Source organism: Stigmatopora argus, chromosome 11 (assembly GCF_051989625.1).
Source record: "Stigmatopora argus isolate UIUO_Sarg chromosome 11, RoL_Sarg_1.0, whole genome shotgun sequence".
Lineage (NCBI taxonomy): Eukaryota > Metazoa > Chordata > Actinopteri > Syngnathiformes > Syngnathidae > Stigmatopora > Stigmatopora argus.
In genome coordinates, this window is record NC_135397.1 from 1,851,108 (window position 1) to 1,867,500 (window position 16,393).

General features: G+C 38.0%; 2 protein-coding genes across 4 annotated transcripts in view; one reads left to right on the forward strand and one right to left on the reverse strand.

Annotated features, from left to right (window-relative positions):
• Positions 1–7,832: 7,832 nt before the first annotated feature.
• Positions 7,833–15,756, reverse strand: LOC144084340 (uncharacterized). Of its 2 annotated transcripts, none has more exons than XM_077612669.1 (3): positions 15,552–15,756; positions 13,421–13,582; positions 7,833–8,882 (listed from the first exon to the last, which is right to left on the reverse strand). In XM_077612669.1, exon 3 carries the CDS (start codon positions 8,851–8,853, stop codon positions 8,143–8,145), a length of 711 nt encoding a protein of 236 aa, XP_077468795.1. In that variant the 5' UTR covers positions 8,854–8,882; positions 13,421–13,582; positions 15,552–15,756; the 3' UTR covers positions 7,833–8,142. The 2 variants fall into 2 exon arrangements, with proteins under 2 accessions (XP_077468795.1, XP_077468794.1); XM_077612668.1 differs by lacking the exon at positions 15,552–15,756 and adding an exon at positions 15,369–15,528.
• Positions 14,125–16,393, forward strand: part of LOC144084339 (uncharacterized) — a 5,052-nt gene continuing 2,783 nt past the window's right edge. For both annotated transcript variants that reach the window (XM_077612665.1, XM_077612666.1), the window contains exon 1: positions 14,125–14,341. In XM_077612665.1, coding sequence (XP_077468791.1) covers positions 14,275–14,341 — 67 coding nt within the window. In that variant the 5' untranslated portion in view covers positions 14,125–14,274. The remainder of the gene's footprint in view (positions 14,342–16,393) is intronic.

A 16,393-nucleotide genomic window follows, 5' to 3' on the forward strand; every position in this document is an offset into this window, starting at 1 on the left:
TACAGTAATCCCTCGATTATCGCGGTTAATGTAGACCAGACATACGCCATAAATGAAAAACCACGAAGTAGGGTCACCCCTATTTAAAAATAAATAATAATACATTATTTTCAACGTGGATTTTCACATTTTTACGAACTTCCACAAAAAAATGTAATTAACACAAAAAAATTCCCCCAGAAAAAAAACACAATGTAGTGAAACCTTGATAGTTGAGGCTGCGATATTCGAGGGATTACCGTAGACACGCACGTGGAAAAGTTGAGAGCGGACTTTGGACAGATGGCCCGACGGTTCCCCGGACAGTTCTGCGAGGTGGCGGCGGGGAGCATCGGGGAGGGGTGGGGGGCGCTGGAAGCAGTCAAAGGGGACGAGGAGATGATGGTGGGTGAGTGGGGGGGACAGGGCGGTTTTGGACAGGGCGGGAGGGGGGAAGACATATGTCGACAGCTAAGGATTGTGCTGACAAGCTCTGTTTGCATGCGAGATGACTTGCACAAACACCAGGGAGGGAGGAAGGAAGGGAGGAAGGGAGGGAGGAGGCCACTTTGGCAACTTTCAAGGAATCCTCCACTTACAACTGGGGATGTCTCCAGGCTCCAGGCTCGCCAACGTCACTCAAATGGTCCTTTTGCAGATAGCCACCTAAAGGCCATCTTTTACGACCTGTTAAAAAATAATGTGAGGCGGCAATGAAAATTCTTATTTGTGAGCCCGGAATGTTTACGAAAATTCCAACTCAATGCCGTGTTAGAAATGTTGGCCTAGTGCAGAGGTGGCGAACAAGTTGGATACAAAGAGCAAAAAATTGAAACTTGGAGATATTTAAAGCATAAAAGAATCCAATCTGCCAAATTATTTTTTAAATGTCACTTATTATTTGATGTAGTTGAGTGTGTTTTAAGAGAGGATAAAATAAGAGAAACATGCAACGGGGCAAAGAGACAAAGTATTTACAAAATATGATGAGAAGCGACAAGCCGCATTCATCTCGAGAGCCGCCTGTTGTCTATATGATAGCATGTATTGATTTACATCAGAAAAATCCTGACAGGTGGTTGCTGGACCAAATCTGAGACTCTGACCACTCTAATGTCGTCCAATCATGATCTCCTATCCAGATCGATCGGCAAGGCCAAATGTAGAAAATGGCCATTTTGCCTTAGCGCTTTTTTTCAATGGAGCAGAGAGACGCAAAAAAGGTGGAGTTGAGTTGAGCGACTGTCTTTCCTTCTTGTCCATCTGCACCCCAAAGAGGCGACAATGAGGCGAACATGTCAGCGCCCGAGCCCAAACAGAGGGATAGAGCGCGGGGGGTGACGGAGGCGGGGGGCGGGGGGGGTGTGGGCCAGGGGCGAGGGGCGACACATTAACAAGCTATAATCTCAACTGCCTTATCCATAATGCATTGTGTGGGCCAATTTACATGGTGCTGTTCCCTCTGGGGGGAAGGAGATGATCCATCATGTTACTTTATTAGCTCCCACCCTCACCCTTACTCCCTTACTCCCTTACTCCCTCCTTACCTCCCTCACCGACTGACTTTTTCCTCTCTCTCTCTCTCCGGTCCACGCGCACACATTGCGGCATATTTATCTCTCCTTGCTCGTCTCTGTTTGGCCGGCGCCGACGCTTCAAACCGCCATCGTCGCCTCGATAAAATATCTCCAAAGCCGGTCGGGCAGACGGAAACTGGCAGGCTGCCGGTGGCCTTTTGCTTTAAAAATAATAAAAATTATATATATATATATATATATATATATATATATATTAATATATAATATATACATATATACATATATGTATATGTATATGTGTATATATATGTATATGTATATATGTATATGTGTATATGTGTATATGTATATATATGTATATGTGTATATATATGTGTGTATATATATATATATATATATATATATATATATATATATATATAAATAAATAATGACAAGGTTGTTGTCAAATGTGCCACACGTCCACAGCCGCTCTGATTGGCCGCACAGTCGCAGTCTGGTTTGGGTGTTGTTTAGCAAGGGTTTTAATGGTTTTGCTTTATTTTTTATATTTTTAGTTATAATTCATTTTTTTCTTTTTTACAGTTTATATTGTTAGGCTGGAAATAATTTATAGTTGTCATAATTTGGAAAATAAGCAAAAGGGGGCATTTAAGTGATGTTTTCCCCCAAAAAATTTTAATGTTTATATTGTTAGTCCGGAAATAATTTATAGTTGTTATAATTGGCAAAATGTGCACAAAGGAATTGATATTTTGGGGCAAATTTAAGATTGCTACTGAGATTGGCATGACATGCATCCATTTCCAATTGATTTTAAAATACAGATTGTGATGAGGTCATACCAAAATATTGCTAACAATTACTCAAAAGTCATCATTTTACATGAAATTCTGGCTCGTTTGTATTTATATTTTTGTTCGACTTATTTTCACATTTAATACAGCTGTTTATTCAAAAATGGGGGGAAAAAATCCAATACATTAGTCCAGTGTTTACCAACCTTTTTTGAGCTGCGGCACACTTTTTGCATTGAAAAAATCTCAAGGGACACCACCATCTAAAAATATTTTCATTCAAAACTATGTCGCTTATATTAACCAGAGTCATTCTCAGCAAAATTTTATCAGCAGGAATCACGTAAACCTCCAAAATAATTCCAAAATCAAAATTTTCACACTGACCTAACGTCGCCAAAAGTTGACGTCTGCGGACCCTGAACAACTTCTGGTTTGAGTCATGCAAAATAAGTCATTTTAATTGCATAATTTTACGACTTTTCACCAAATATGACTTAAATCTCCTAATATTACGCCAAAAAAAGTGCTCACACAGACTTTACGCCATCAAAAGTTGAAACTTTTGGTTCATGTTAGAGAAAAATAAGCAACAAAATGACTGTTTCACAATTTCAATAATCTATCATTTAACGTTCATCATGTTTTGATTCCAACCTGTTAATAGTTCAATTTTAATCTCGTTATATTTCTATTCATTTTTCTCTCTAAAAAAACAAACTGTTTATCTACAGTCAAATTACAAATAGATAAACATTCGGGTAATTTTTTTTTTAAACACTAAAATATTTACACCTTAATTTTGAATGCGCTTTGTTAACAACGCTAATGTCTTTTTTTCCCACTACTGTCATATTTGTCTTTTTGAGAACCCTCGCCAATGGTGCCTTTTTATTTTCTTGTAAAATTCCTTCTACTTGTTTACTTTTAAACGTCGCCTATATTTCAGGATGACTTTATTTCCGAAAGACGGCCTGCGTTAAATCGGCGCCCGACGACCGCGCCGTAAAAAAATGGCTTATTTACTATTTGGAAGTCATTTAATTTGGCGGCGTTTACGGCGCGGAGGCGAGTCCAGTTAAATTTGATCGTGCCACACTTTTTGAATAATTGATACTCGGACAGCTGGAGCGGAGATTACGAGCAAAAAAAAAAAATCCCGCTCCTTCAGAAATGTTTCAATTTTTCATGGTTTATCCTGACGCAAGCTGTTGTCGTCCCGCGTAATGATGCTCGTTTGCTCGCTTGTCATTTCTGCCTGATTTGTTTTGTTTCCTAATGACTGGCGCGTTACTGTAACGTCAATTAAAAACGGCCAAGATGGAGAAGAAAAGATGGCAAGTTTCTGTCCGGGAAAATAGATTGCAAATGACAGCCGGCCACGTTTTTCAACAACTTTTTTTGTCCCTTGTGAATAGCTTATTTTTGCTAAATATTTCCATTGCGAGGGTTGATTTGGTTTTTATTTAGTTTTCTTTCTCCCCCCAAAAAGTGACCTCACATGCTGTTAACCACTTTAGTCACTTTTAAAACATTTTTTTTGCCTCACTTCATTTTTAATATACTACCTAAATCTTTTTAGCATTATTTAGTTATGTTTGCACTTTATGGTGAAGCTTTAAATCTAATTTTACTTGGGAAATGACAATGAAGGCGTTCAATTCAATTCAAATTCAGTTTTTTTTAGCAGTATGCTAGTTTTGGACACAGCATTTATTTAGTCGTCCTAACGTTGCCTGCCTTAAAATCGTGAAAATCCCTAAATATTTTCATCATTATTTAGTTATGTTTGCACTTTATGGTGAAGCTTTAAATCTAATTTTACTTGTAAAATGACAATGCAGGCGTTCAATTCAATTCAAATTCAGTTTTTTTTAGCAGTATGCTAGTTTTGGACACAGCATTTATTTAGTCGTCCTAACGTTGCCTGCCTTAAAATCGTGAAAATCCCTAAATATTTTCATCATTATTTAGTTATGTGTGCACTTTATGGTGAAGCTTTAAATCTCATTTTACTTGGGAAATGACAATCCAGGCATTCAATTCAATTCAAATTCAGTTTTTTTAGCAGTATGCTAGTTTTGGACCCAGCATTTATTTAGTCGTCCCAACGTTGCCTGCCTTAAAATTGTGAAAATACCTAAATCAAAACTTAAACGTCTGTTTTTTAACAGTGTTGATGTCAAAATAAAAATGTTAAAAATAAAATAATTCTTTATTTGCAGAGTGAATGAACTTCAAGATGCCCCGCCCAGTCAAAATGGAATGGACGTTTATAGATGTCACCAGACGGGCAGATTGGACTCCCCTACTGGTAAGTTAGTAGTTTCAATTATAGTTTTTAATGTATTTTATTTGTGTATTTATGCACTGCTGGTGTTTCGGCGCTAAAGTTTCCCCTTTTATCCGTTCCTCACAAAGAAAACAAACCCGAATTTGAAATTCCTCACTTGTAAAATTTAAAATTCGCACCGATAGAGGCAAAACACGAGCACCAACCCGAATGAAAAGCACGCGTTCATGCTAACGTTCTTATGCTATGCTAATATCCGCGTTTCCCAAAAAAAGACAAACGTCCCCGACGGTAAACACGCGCGAACCACGGCGGTGAATCAAAATCATGGTAATTGCCGTGGCTCGGTCTCCGTGCGGCGTTTAGTATCACAAATAAGTAATAATTTGCTAATGGTAACATTATGTTGAGTCGGTTTAGGGGCAATTAAAGTGAGTGATATTTACATATGCCTAATGAATCACCGGCCACGGCGGTCGAGGCCCTCGTGAATATTCATGCGGGCGTTTCTCTCGCCTCGCCGCCGCCGTTTATGAACTGAATTATGGCTGATTTGCCCTTTTCCAAAGAGCAACACGGCGGCGAGGAGGCTCGCCGACAATATCACCTGATGATAAACGCCTTTTAGTGGTCGGGAGCCGGGCGAAGGCGGGCCCTTTTACAGCTGGGGCCGTAATGAGCCTCGCTTAAGTCCGATCGTGACGCCGCGCCGCGCCTCGCTTCGACCCGTCGGGTGCCGGATCAACAGGCGGCATCAGCGACCATTCATGTTAGCGCGTTTGTCATGCTAATGCGCGCGCGTCTCCGGCAGCAGGTGCGTAGGGAGCCGCCATCGTGGAATGCCCGGCGAAATTCAAACGCCGCCGCCCCGCTTGCGGACCACAAACCACTTCTTGTGACATGTGCTGCCATCTAGCGGTGTTTTGAGGTTGGTGACACATTTGCAGGAAAAGGACCATATATAGTAAGGCTTTTTTATTTTAAAAAAACGACCATGTATTGTAAGGCTTTTTTTCTTTAAAAAAACGACATAGTAATATAAGGCTTTTTTTAAAAACCACATAGTATAGTAAGGCTTTTTTCTTAAAAAACAACATAGTATAGTGAGGCTTTTTTTCTTGAAAAATAAGATAGTATAGTAAGGCTTTTTTTCTTAAAAAACGACATAGTATAGTAAGGCTTTTTTCTTTAAAAAAACGACATAATATAGTAAGGCTTTAAAAAAAAAAAAAAAAAACGACATAATATAGTAAGGCTTTTTTTCTCCCAAAAAACGACATAGTATAGTAAGGCTTTTTTTCTTAGAAAACGCCATAGTATAGTAAGGCTTATTTTCTTAAAAAACGACATAGTATAGTAAGGCTTTTTTTCCTAAAAAAACGACATAGTATAGTAAGGCTTTTTTCTTAAAAAACGTTATACTATAGTAAGGCATTTTTTTATTAAAAAATGACATAGTAAGGCTTTTTTCTTTTAAAAAAACGACATAGTATAGTAAGGCTTTTTTTCTTAACAAACGACATAGTATAGTAAGGCTTATTTTCTTCAAAAATGACATAGTATAGTAAGGCTTTTTTCTTAAAAAACGACATAGTATAGTAAGGCTTTTTTTCTTAAAAAACGACATAGTATAGTAAGGCTTATTTTCTTAAAAAACGACATAGTATAGTAAGGCTTTTTTTCTTAAAAAACGACATAGTATAGTAAGGCTTATTTTCTTAAAAAACGACATAGTATAGTAAGGCTTTTTTTCTTAAAAAACGACATAGTATAGTAAGGCTTTTTTTCTTAAAAAACGACATAGTATAGTAAGGCTTTTTTTCTTAAAAAACGACATAGTATAGTAAGGCTTTTTTTCTTAAAAAACGACATAGTATAGTAAGGCTTTTTTTTCTTAAAAAACGTTATACTATAGTAAGGCATTTTTTCTTAAAAAACGACATAGTATAGTAAGGCTTTTTTCTTAAAAAAACGTTATACTATAGTAAGGCATTTTTTCTTAAAAAATGACATAGTAAGGCTTTTTTCTTTTTAAAAAACGACATAGTATAGTAAGGCTTTTTTCTTAAAAAAACGACATAGTATAGTAAGGCTTATTTTCTTAAAAAACGACATAGTATAGTAAGGCTTTTTTTCCTAAAAAAACGACATAGTATAGTAAGGCTTTTTTTCTTAAAAAACGACATAGTATAGTAAGGCTTTTTTTCTTAAAAAACGACATAGTATAGTAAGGCTTTTTTTCTTAAAAAACGACATAGTATAGTAAGGCTTATTTTCTTAAAAAACGACATAGTATAGTAAGGCTTTTTTTCTTAAAAAACGACATAGTATAGTAAGGCTTATTTTCTTAAAAAACGACATAGTATAGTAAGGCTTTTTTTCTTAAAAAACGACATAGTATAGTAAGGCTTTTTTTCTTAAAAAACGACATAGTATAGTAAGGCTTTTTTTCTTAAAAAACGACATAGTATAGTAAGGCTTTTTTTTCTTAAAAAACGTTATACTATAGTAAGGCATTTTTTCTTAAAAAACGACATAGTATAGTAAGGCTTTTTTCTTAAAAAAACGTTATACTATAGTAAGGCATTTTTTCTTAAAAAATGACATAGTAAGGCTTTTTTCTTTTTAAAAAACGACATAGTATAGTAAGGCTTTTTTCTTAAAAAACGACATAGTATAGTAAGGCTTATTTTCTTAAAAAACGACATAGTATAGTAAGGCTTTTTTTCCTAAAAAAACGACATAGTATAGTAAGGCTTTTTTTCTTAAAAAACGACATAGTATAGTAAGGCTTTTTTTCTTAAAAAACGACATAGTATAGTAAGGCTTTTTTTCTTAACAAACGACATAGTATAGTAAGGCTTTTTTTCTTCAAAAACGACATAGTATAGTAAGGCTTTTTTCTTAAAAAACGACATAGTATAGTAAGGCTTTTTTTTCTTAAAAAACGACATAGTATAGTAAGGCTTTTTTCTTTAAAAAATGACTTAGTATAGTAAGGCTTTTTTTTCTTAAAAAACAACAGTATAGTAAGGCTTTTTTCATTAAAAAATTACATAGTATAGCAAGGCTTTTTTCTTAAAAAAATAACATAGTATAGTAAGGCGTTTTTGTAAAATAAAAATGACTATGTATTTAAAAAAAGATAGTAGGACCTTTATTAGTTCAAGACATGACAATGTATAACAAAGCTTTTTTCATAAATAAATAAAAAGGTAGACCATGTATAGTAAGACTTTTATTTGCTTAAAAATATGACCATGTACAGTAGAGCTTTTTTAAAAAATACAATGTATAGTTAGCCCTTTTTTTCTTAAAAAAAGAAAGAAAACAAAAAAGGTTGTATGGTTTTTTTATTTGCAAATGTGTCTACTGCACTAACTCTTTAGTCCACCGGGTGGCGAAGAATCGACTGTCTATAACTGCTAAGAGTTGTACTAAGAGTTTAAAATATTCCTGGTATGCCGTTGCGCGTAGAAAAAAGTGTTTATTTCTGTCTGTACCGCGATGACGTAGCCTGAAAGTCGAGCACATTTTACAAAGCGTGCGTGGACTCTTCGCGCCTGTACACGAAGCTGACGTAGATAACGGCCGTTTGCGGCAGCTTGGGCAGGCGCAGGTCGGGGAACGGCAGCGCCCCGTCGGCGTCGATGTGAGTCTGCACCGTGTACACCTTGACGCCGGCGGCGGCTCCGCCCCGCAGCACCGAGGCGTGGATGACGCCCAGCCGGGCCTGCTCCTGGTAGGCCGCCGCCCTCTCCCGGCCCAGGAGCACGTGGCGCTCCCGCGGGGCCTCCCGCGTGGCGTCCCGCCAGCGCCGCCCGCCCGCCTCAAAACGGAGGGCGTTGTCGCTCTCGGCCTCCGCCGACGCCACGCTCAGCCGTTCCAGGTGCTGCACGGCAAAGTAGCCTTCGGCGCCGCCCTCCTCGGCGGCGCCCCCGCAGTCCATCAGGGTGAGGTGGTGCACCTCGGAGTTGTTGAGGAGGCGGGCGGCGTTGCGGGGCGACGTATACCAGACGGTGAGGCGCCGCATGCGAAAGACGGGCGAGGAGTACGGCGCCGGGATGGCCTTGCAGCGGCAGCTGGCCAGCGAGGCCGCGCTGCAGGCTTGCGGCTCTTCGCCGCAGGCGTAGTAGTAGAAGCTGTCGTGCGTCACGTAGGCCAGTCGCATGTCCGATCGCTGGGGCGCCACCGACACCCACAGCAGGACGCACAGGAGGGGCGCCGGGGGGGACAGGGAGGCCATCGCTAACGCGGGTGCGTCTCATCGGGCGCCTGAAACAAAATGGAGAAAGACCTCAGCTCGGTTCAAACAAAAAACGACATAGTATAGTAAGGCTTTTTTTCTTAAAAAACAACAGTATAGTAAGGCTTTTTTTCTTAAAAAAACAACATAGTATAGTAAAGCTTATTTTCTTAAAAAACGATATAGTATTGTAAGGCATTTTTTCTTAAAAAAAAACCGACATAGTATATAGTAAGGCTTTTTTGGTAAAAAACCACATAGTATAGTAAGGCATTTTTTCTTAAAAAACAACATAGTATAGTAAGGCTTATTTTCTTAAAAAACGATATAGTATTGTAAGGCATTTTTTCTTTTAAAAAAAACGACATAGTATATAGTAAGGCTTTTTTTTTTGTAAAAAACCACATAGTATAGTAAGGCATTTTTTCTTAAAAAACGACATAGTATAGTAAGGCTTTTTTCTTAAAAAACGATATAGTATTGTAAGGCATTTTTTCTTTAAAAAAACGACATAGTATAGTAAGGCTTTTTTTTGTAAAAAAAAACAACATAGTATAGTAAGGCATTTTTTCTTAAAAAAACGATATAGTATAGTAAGGCTTTTTTCTTAAAGAAATGACAGTATAGTAAGGCTTTTTTCTTTAAAAATTACATAGTATAGCAAGGCTTTTTTCTTTAAAAAAATAACATCGTATAGTAAGGCGGGAAGTTGACGTTTGTTGTTTGTTTTGGTCCCGTTCTTTTCGGGGGCTGCTATTTTGTGCCAAAGTGCCGTGGCTTTAACTCATCGGCTGCCTCTGATAAATAAATGAATTGTACATTACGTTTCATAGAAATGCATCATTTTCCGATTAGCCTTATCTCGTTTCCTTGAAAATGCCTTGATTTGTCTTGGAAAAATATATATAGTATGGATATAGTTAAAAATCATCTGGCATATTTTTTTTTTCAATGACAGATTCATCCACTCGAAAGTACGTTTATATTTTGTCAAGAGAAAATACTGCTTCAAGTCAAAAGTGCAGCAACTGAAGTGCTTTTTTAGGGGATACATTTATTATTCTTTATTATTACTACTACTACACGCAAGTACTCTTGTCAGCCCATTTCCGACTCCGCATGAAGTAGAATTACAGCTGGCTTGGAAGTGCTTTCTCCAGTTCAAACTGGGAATCAAAAGGCTTTAATTTCTCGCTTTGGCTTCCCCGCCACCTTTCTTCTTGGCCAAAACACCCAGGCAAAGTCGACCGCCGCATTCCGGCCGACCTTGGACAAACTCAAAGCAGAAGCCAGCGTCTTTTAGAAAGTCTCCTTTGTCTCTCCTCCATAATATTGTGGCCCAGTTGCAAAGACAAACGGTCAGAACTTCTGGTGGACTCAAGTTCAAATCAGGAGTGAGTTCAATTCCACTCTTTGCAATTCTCAAATTGTTTATTGAGGTAATGAAAAGGATAGATATAACTTCCAATCACATCATTTCAGAAGTCACTGTGGTCCAGTGGTAAAGACAATGGGTCAGAACTTCAAGTGGACCCAAGTTCAAATCAGGAATGAGTTCAATTCCACTCTTTGCAATTCTCAAATTGTTTATTTGGGTAATGAAAAGGATAAGTATAACTTCCAATCACATCAATTCAGAAGTCACTGTGGTCCAGTGGTAAAGACAATGGGTCAGAACTTCAAGTGGACTCAAGTTCAAATCAGGAGTGAGTTCAATTCCACTCTTTGCAATTCTCAAATTGTTTATTTGGGTAATGAAAAGGATAAGTATAACTTCCAATCACAACATTTCAGAAGTCACTGTGGTCCAGTGGCAAAGACAATGGGTCAGAACTTCAAGTGGACTCAAGTTCAAATCAGGAGTGAGTTCAATTCCACTCTTTGCAATTCTCAAATTGTTTATTTGGGTAATGAAAAGGATAAGTATAACTTCCAATCACAACATTTCAGAAGTCACTGTGGTCCAGTGGCAAAGACAATGGGTCAGAACTTCAGGTGGACTCAAGTTCAAATCAGGAGTGAGTTCAATTCCACTCTTTGCAATTGTCAAATTGTTTATTTGGGTAATGAAAAGGATAAGTATAACTTCCAATCACATCATTTCAGAAGTCACTGTGGTCCAGTGGTAAAGACAATGGGTCAGAACTTCAAGTGGACTCAAGTTCAATTCAGGAGTGAGTTCAATTCCACTCTTTGCAATTCTCAAATTGTTTATTTGGTTAATGAAAAGGATAAGTATAACTTCCAATCTTGTATAGGCGGGCCGCCTCGTGGTGTAGTGGGTAAGTCACCTGCCTGCGACGTGGGTGTCGAGGGTTCACGTCCCGGTGTCGCCAGTCAACGACTGCGTGGTGTCGGCAGTCGGCCGAAGGCCGACTGTCGAACGCCACCAGGGATCCCCCCTCCCAACTGTCTTCCGGTCAGCCGAAGGCTGACCGGAAATATTGTTTTGCTGAAAAAAATGACTAAGTCTTTATTTGAATGAAAAAAGGATTACCCATTTACTGAACTACTAGTGTAGTGATTAGTCAAACGAGAGCGGGATTCGAACCCCATCTCCCAAATGGCAGTCAAATCCAGTAACTTGAGGTCTGTCTGACCCATTGTCTTTGCCACTGGACCACAGTGACTTCTGAAATGAGATGATTCGAAGTTATATTTATATTTTTTAGGGGGGGAAAGCCATACTATACTATGTCGTTTTTTAAGAAAAAAAAGCCTTACTATACTATGTCGTTTTTTAAGAAAAAAAGCCATACTATACTATGTCGTTTTTTAAAGGAAAAAAGCCATACTATACTATGTCGTTTTTTAGGGGGGAAAGCCTTACTATACAATATCGTTTTTTAAGAAAAAAAGGCTTCCTCTACTATGTCGTTTTTCAAGGAAAAAAAGCCATGCTATACTATGTCGTTTTTTAGGAAAAAAAGCCTTACTATACTATGTCGTTTTTTAAAGGAAAAAAGCCATACTATACTATGTCGTTTTTTAGGGGGAAAAGCCATACTATACTATGTCGGTTTTCAGGGAAAAAGCCTTCCTCTACTATGTCGTTTTTCAAGAAAAAAAGCCATGCTATACTATGTCGTTTTTTAGGGGGGGAAAGCCATACTATACTATGTCGTTTTTTAAGAAAAAAAAGCCTTACTATACTATGTCGTTTTTTAAGAAAAAAAGCCATACTATACTATGTCGTTTTTTAAAGGAAAAAAGCCATACTATACTATGTCGTTTTTTAGGGGGGAAAGCCATACTATACTATGTCGTTTTTTAGGGAAAAAGCCTTCCTCTACTATGTCGTTTTTAAAGAAAAAAAGCCATGCTATACTATGTCGTTTTTTTTAGGAAAAAAAGCCTTACTATACTATGTCGTTTTTTTAAGAAAAAAAAGCCTTACTATACATGGTCTTTTTTAAACAAAAAAGCCTTACTATACATGGTCATTTTTTAAGAAAAAAGCCTTACTATACATGGTCTTTTTTGTAAATAAAAAGCCTTACTATACTATGTCGTTTTTAAAGACAAAAAAGCCTTACTATACTGTGTCGTTTTTAAAGAAAATAAGCCTTACTATACTATGTCGTCTTTAAAGAAAAAAGCCTATACTATGTTGTTTTTTAAGAAAAAAGCCTTACTATACTATGTCGTTTTTTTACGAAAAAAAGCCTTACAATACTATGTCGTTTTTTTTTTAAAGAAAAAAGCCTTACAATACTATGTCATTTTTTAAGAAAAAAAGCCTTACTATACTATGTCGTCTTTTAAGAAAAACGCTTTACTGTACATGGTCGTTTTTTAAAAATAAAAAAGCCTTACTATACATGGTCATTTTTTTAATAAAAACCCTTAATATACATGGTCATTTTTAAAGAAAAAAGCCTGACTATATATACATAGTATTTATTTTTTAAACAAATAAAAGCTTTACTTTACATAGACCACTTTTTTTAAAAGAAAAAGCCTTACGATGTCCAGCCATTCAAGTCATTTTGCATGCCAGCTTTACGTTTGTACCAAATCTCGGGGTATTCTTTGCTCAGTTATGAAGCACGTCTAATAAGATGAATAAATATTTGACATTATCGTCGACAAGGAAAAAGAGTGTCGCCAAACTTTCGTCAAAACATATACTATTTGTGAGCCTGTTTACGTTGTTAATTCGCGTTAAAGTCTTCTGCGCTTCCCAGAATTGCGGAAGATCACATCACACTTCCACAGGGATGAGCTCATGCATGCGGGAAACCATTCGTCCCATTTGAGGCCACGGAACATCCACGTTTATGTCAACGGGAAACAACGCGGCAGTGGAACATTTTTCCCATTTTTTTTCCCCAGCCCTCTGACCACTATGCCGTATCAGTTCCACCGCTTTTAACAAATGAAAGCCCATCTACAGAAGCCAAATTGTTCCCATTTGACGTTGGTCGACGCGAGAACGTTACGTAACGCGCGTAGAGGAATGCCATGATGGCTCAACGTCCCGGTTGCCGCCAGTTCGCACACCATTTTTAAAGTGACATATCGTTCCTATGTAGTGGTCTGGGAGGATTGGAGAAGTCAAACTCACCATGGAGGAGGCGCCGTGGGACTGCGTCGGGGTCGGAAGCAGCACGGGAAGAAAAGATCCCACGTCAGTTGGCCTGACGTCAGGATGTGGGAAGTGTCCCGCCCGTCCAAGCTCAAGTATGTGCTGCCTCGGCCCACCCAGTTGCCGCTTCTGGGACCCTGACTGAAGATATTTTGAAGGTAAGGATTCATGAGAGATTGACAACATTGTAGTCTTTACAAAAATGTACTGTGAATGTGTTTTTAGTCTTGTTTTTTCAGTACATGGGAAGGCTGGCAGTTAGTTAGTGATCTTGTTTCATTGACAATGATAGAAATTCAGTCAATGGTTGAGTCTGTGTGTTTGTTTTATTTTATTTTTTAGGGGTCTCACTATTTACTATCTTTTTTTAATGATTAGACTATATTTGGGTATGTATAATATTTGGGAACATGATTTTAATGAATTTTTGGGGGTACAATTTCAAACGGATATTTAAAATAATACTTAACACTTAGAAATACGGACCATAATTTTGGAATGAGCATCCATTTTAATTTCATTAGGAAGTCCAAAGTGTATTTTGTACTTTATGACCGTTTATTTTTCTATCGTTAGAATTAGTGTAATACATCGTAGTGTATAAAGCACGAGAAGAACAATTTGTAAATCCGACGCTATTAGTAGTATTATTTTGGAATGGAATTTGATGGGACAAACGGAAGTGGACAATGGGAACAACCGGAAGAGGAGGAAGGGAGGCGAACAGCTCGCAAAGTTGCGATACCGTTGAACACTAATGGGAGATGCTTGTGCTTAACTTTAGATTCGGTGGCATTAAAAAGAAATAAAAGTGTCCGTAGTCACAAGAGGGCATGGAAAGGACATGTGGGAACCTTCCTCTGGTCTTGACTTTCGTCTTGGCAATCACGTCAGCCCGAGGTAAGACTTTTAGCCTGGTCAGCTAACCATTAGCTTGGCGTGGATGTTTCCAATAACGCTACACATGCGCAATAGGGATGCGCATGATAAGGTTCATTGCGCATTTTCGTCCGAAAAATGGCTACTACGCGTTAGTGCTGAAAATCGTGTTATTTATTCGGAAAAATTTGAGCATTTTCTAATTTAAAATAAACGACTATAAACAGTTTTCAGCGCCTAGAACCACCATGCTAAATAGTAAGATTTACATTGGGCAATTAAACACTGTTGTGTACAAACACAAAACTTCCTCTTTTTTTTAGTCTAACTCAAGACTTAAAATTGACATGACAAATTGTTCTAGGTCCTAAAATAAATTGCAGGCGATAACATATGTGCGAAAATGCATAAAACCCCAAAATGGACTTGTGCCATGGCTTTTTTTTGCTGTCAGCACGCAAGCTATTAAAAATCGACAATATAATAACAATTGTCCCAACAGAAGAGGAAACAGATTTTTCCTGGAATGAATGACTAAAATATTAAGCAAATATTGGAAATTGTTACTACAACTTATCAAGACTGACTATAACTGGTAATGTCCAAAGATTGAAAAATGAAGATGATATTACAAAGAGGATAATATTTTCACATTCATGTTGCATTGTGAGTCCTGAAATTGCACAACTTTGTGTTCGTCATTTAAGCCTGTTCATAAAAGAAGGACCCATTTTCAAGTAGCTATTTTTGGAAAGTATTTGGAATCAGCATGCGTCTTTTAAAAAATGCATTTATCATAAACTGTAAACTTTCTCGCATAGTGCATCCATTGATGGGAAAATGTCAACGTTTAAACAACAGATGCTTCCTTGAGTCGTTCCCTAAAGTCCCGCGCATATCGTAAACATTCGACCGGGGCTTTCCTGGAAAGAAAATAGCGTCCCTGACTTTTGAGTCATAGTGCAAATCTTAAGCACACTTGCCCTTGGGCAACTTCTTTTTTTCCCTCAAAAGCAGAAGTCGTTTGATTAGCCGTTGCTCGACCTACCTCGAACTCCCTGTCAAAGCAAAACGTGGTCGAAAGTGTCTATTTTTGTGTTCTGGCCTCCAAATCAAGACGTGTGGCGACCCGCCATGGGAATTGAAAGAATTCGAGGAAATGACGTGTGCCGTTGGAAGTTAATTTAGTCCGTTGGTGAAGCGGTGATTAAAAAATTGACATAGTATGTACTTAGGCTGATTTCAAATGTGAAGAATTGGATGAAGTTATTTTGTAGGACAGTCAGAAAACTTAGCGAGCCTCGAGAAGCGCACGGTGGACCGATGTTTCTGTAAGAAAGGAAAAAAAGGTAATTTAATACAAAATTTTTAATGATGACCTCAGTTGTTGGCAATATTTAAACATCATTTTTAATGCAATTTGGGCGGAGACAGGTTTGTTCACATGTCGACCATAAGATGTCGCCATTGCTTTTACCCGTTTCATAAGTATTTGCTTTACTTTCTTGAGTAGCACATTTTTAGCCTAGCGCAGGGGTAGGGAACCTATGGTTGGGGAGCCATATGTGGCTCTTTTGATAGGTGCATACGGCTCTCCGCTCAAATGTGAAGTAAAATATGGTAACCGCTGTTGAGAACTCAGTCCTGAATGCATCAGTAGGAGCGTTATGTGATCATTGTGGCGCCGACACTACTTCTAGTGCGGCTTTAAACATTTTTTTTCCATTAGATTCTTCTGCATGCATACTCCCATTGATTATCATTGATTAGCAACAGCGCGACAATGTTGTCAAAAGATCTCAGAGAACGTTTGTACTTTAAAAGTTGTGACATTACTACAAATAGCACACGTTTAGTGTATTTTTCCTATTAAATTTGGAGTATGGCTCTCAAGGAATAACATTTGAAAATATGAATTGTTTATGGCTCTCTCCGTCAAAAAGGTTCCCGACCCCTGGCCTAGCGGGTGGGCAAAAGAAGCCTCACTGCCCGGCGGGTTTGTAAGGCACTGCGAGAAAGCCTGATGACAATCTGCTTTTTTTTTTTCAATTGTTAATCCTTGACTACCATTTG